This window comes from Bufo bufo, chromosome 3 (assembly GCF_905171765.1).
Source record: "Bufo bufo chromosome 3, aBufBuf1.1, whole genome shotgun sequence".
NCBI lineage: Eukaryota > Metazoa > Chordata > Amphibia > Anura > Bufonidae > Bufo > Bufo bufo.
In genome coordinates this window covers 688,021,058-688,024,291 of record NC_053391.1, presented here as the reverse complement: position 1 = coordinate 688,024,291, position 3,234 = coordinate 688,021,058, and the positions used below count along the sequence as shown (strand labels likewise).

Sequence of the window (3,234 nt, the reverse complement as noted above, 5' to 3'; positions counted from 1 at the left end):
GGGACAAACCTCCCTAGTGTCACCTGCAATGCTAGAGAGGCTAGTCCCCGTCTGCCGTTGGCTGCTCCCCACCCGACACCAGATGTTTTCATCCGTGTACAGGGAGAAATCTTGTTTGAGAAATCGGATAACCCCCTTAATGTATATGACCATCTTTAAAGGGATTCTGTCACCTGGATTTTGCCTATAGAGCTGCGGCCATGCGCTGCTAGATCGCCGCTAGCACGTCCACAATATACATTCCCCATAGCTCGCAGTGCCTCAGGGAACGAACTGCGCATGCGCTAGCTGCGAGATTACGGCGCTCTAACTTTGTGACGTTGAGGAGCAAGGATGAGATTTGGAGGATGCGGGCGGTGCTGGGCTCCTTCACAGTGGGCGTGGCTGGGCAGAAGTTAACCTGACAAGTAGATAGATACTCATTATAGAAGTTGGTACAGCACAAAAGAAGTCAAAATGACTAATAATGCAGACATCTATGTATTCTAGACATTTGACAAGCCCAACACTGTCATGTTTTTGTTTGAGATCTAGAAGAATTGCCACCATCAAGATTTCAATGGAGAATTCCACATCTGTTCCTGGGAATGTTACCCTGATGTTCTCTCATAAGGTTGATGATGTTGCCCAAATTCTTTTCGTGATTGTTTCCCTTTTGTGTTTCACCATATTCTTCTATTTTATTGCCATTATGCTGAAGGTCTTCTTCTCAACTCCTCATATGCAGGAGGATCCTCGATACATCCTCTTTGTTCATATGCTCATCAATGACACATTGTATATCTTTTTCGCAAATTTCCTTGTTGTGTCCAATATGTATTCAGTATACTTCCCTATAATATTCTGTTTCGTTTTTAGTACCTTGGGCGGCTGTGTCTTTCTATTGACCCCATACAACCTGGCCCTCATGTCTCTAGAACGTTACATAGCCATATGTTTCCCATTGAGACACTTACAGTTTTGTACACCAAGGAGAGCAAAATATGCAATTGCTGTAATCTGGATCATAGGGTTGTCTCTATGTCTTGTAAACTTCATTATAGCAATGTGCTTAGCAGACAGAACCTTATATTCTCTTTATGTGTTGTGTGATAGTCCAATGCTGAGGATAAGCCCCGTAATAGGCCAGATTGGCACCTTCATCAATATTTTCAGCTTCACCATGGTGGCCTTGATCATTGTATTTACCTACATTAATGTCATGTTGGTTGCCAGGAGGGTCGGATCTAGTCGTTCTTCAGCCCTTAAAGCTGGTAAAACTGTGATGCTCCATGCCTTCCAACTCTTATTATGTCTGGTCGCCTTCATCTCCACTGTAACTGAGATCTATGTAATGAATTACACGTACCTGTTAATATTTACAAACTACGTTTTGTTCACATGTGTGCCCAGATTCCTCAGTCCCCTGATCTATGGAGTAAGAGATGAAGTTTTTCAAAAACATATAAGAAATTATTCCACAATAACTCATGTCTGTCGTCCACAATGAGGTTTGGAAAAATTATAATTATTCCAATAAAGGACTGTATAAAAGAACACTCTTCTCAACTTCTCATATAAATGGATACTTTTGTGGCAGAAAGATCACTACGAGTCACTCAGAATGATAGCAGGATTATAACATCAGGAAATCCCCATCGATAAGAATACTGGAGAGCTCAATGATTGTCACCTCAGATTTTCTAAAATTTTTTGCCATATTTGATGATCGCAGATCATGTATGTTCTGTAATGATAAGCAAAAAAGGCCAGAAGCAACAAGAGCTCAGCCATGAAACAGCCATACAGTAGAGACTTCCATAGTGTGACTGCTCTTACAGTAGAGACCTCCATAGTGTGACTGCTCTTACAGTACAGACCTCCATAGTGTGACTGCTCTTACAGTAGAGACCTCCATAGTGTGACTGCTCTTACAGTAGAGATCTCCATAGTGTGACTTCTCTTACAGTAGAGACCTCCATAGTGTGACCGCTCTTACAGTAGAGATCTCCATAGTGTGACTGCTCTTACAGTAGAGACCTCCATAGTGTGACTGCTCTTACAGTAGAGACCTCCATAGTGTGACTACTCTTACAGTAGAGACCTCCATAGTGTGACTGCTCTTACAGTAGAGACCTCCATAGTGTGACTGCTCTTACAGTACAGACCTCCATAGTGTGACTGCTCTTACAGTAGAGACCTCCATAGTGTGTTTGCTCTTACAGTAGAGACCTCCATAGTGTGACTCCTCTTACAGTAGAGACCTCCATAGTGTGACTACTCTTACAGTAGAGACCTCCATAGTGTGACTGCTCTTACAGTAGAGACCTCCATAGTGTGACTGCTCTTACAGTACAGACCTCCATAGTGTGACTGCTCTTACAGTAGAGACCTCCATAGTGTGTTTGCTCTTACAGTAGAGACCTCCATAGTGTGACCGCTCTTACAGTACAGACCTCCATAGTGTGATCGCTCTTACAGTAGAGACCTCCATAGTGTGACCGCTCTTACAGTACAGACCTCCATAGTGTGACTGCTCTTACAGTAGAGACCTCCATAGTGTGACCGCTCTTACAGTAGAGATCTCCATAGTGTGACTGCTCTTACAGTAGAGACCTCCATAGTGTGTCTGCTCTTACAGTAGAGACCTCCATAGTGTCACAGTTCTTACAGTAGAGATCTCCATAGTGTGACTGCTCTTACAGTAGAGACCTCCATAGTGTGTCTGCTCTTACAGTAGAGATCTCCATAGTTTGACTGCTCTTACAGTAGGGACCTCCATAGTGTGACCGCTCTTACAGTAGAGACCTCCATAGTGTGACCGCTCTTACAGTACAGACCTCCATGGTGTGACTGCTCTTACAGTAGAGACCTCCATAGTGTGACAGCTCTTACAGTAGAGACCTCCATAGTGTGACTGCTCTTACAGTAGAATCCTTCATAGTGTGTCTGCTCTTACAGTAGAGACCTCCATAGTGTCACAGTTCTTACAGTAGAGATCTCCATAGTGTGACTGCTCTTACAGTAGAGACCTCCATAGTGTGACCGCTCTTACAGTAGAGACCTCCATAGTGTGACTGCTCTTACAGTACAGACCTCCATAGTGTGACCGCTCTTACAGTACAGACCTTTATAGTGTGACTCCTCTTACAGTACAGATCTCCATAGTGTGACCGCTCTTACAGTAGAGTCCTCCATAGTGTGACCGCTCTTACAGTAGAGACCTCCATAGTGTGACTACATTTACAGTGTTTT

At 43.6% G+C, this 3,234-nt stretch overlaps 1 protein-coding gene across 1 annotated transcript; it reads left to right on the top strand.

Annotated features, from left to right (window-relative positions):
* The first annotated feature begins 559 nt into the window (after window positions 1-559).
* Window positions 560-1,489, top strand: LOC120994054 (odorant receptor 131-2-like). The gene has a single exon (XM_040422513.1). The coding sequence runs from the start codon at window positions 560-562 to the stop codon at window positions 1,487-1,489; it is 930 nt and encodes a 309-aa protein (XP_040278447.1).
* Window positions 1,490-3,234: the final 1,745 nt, after the last annotated feature.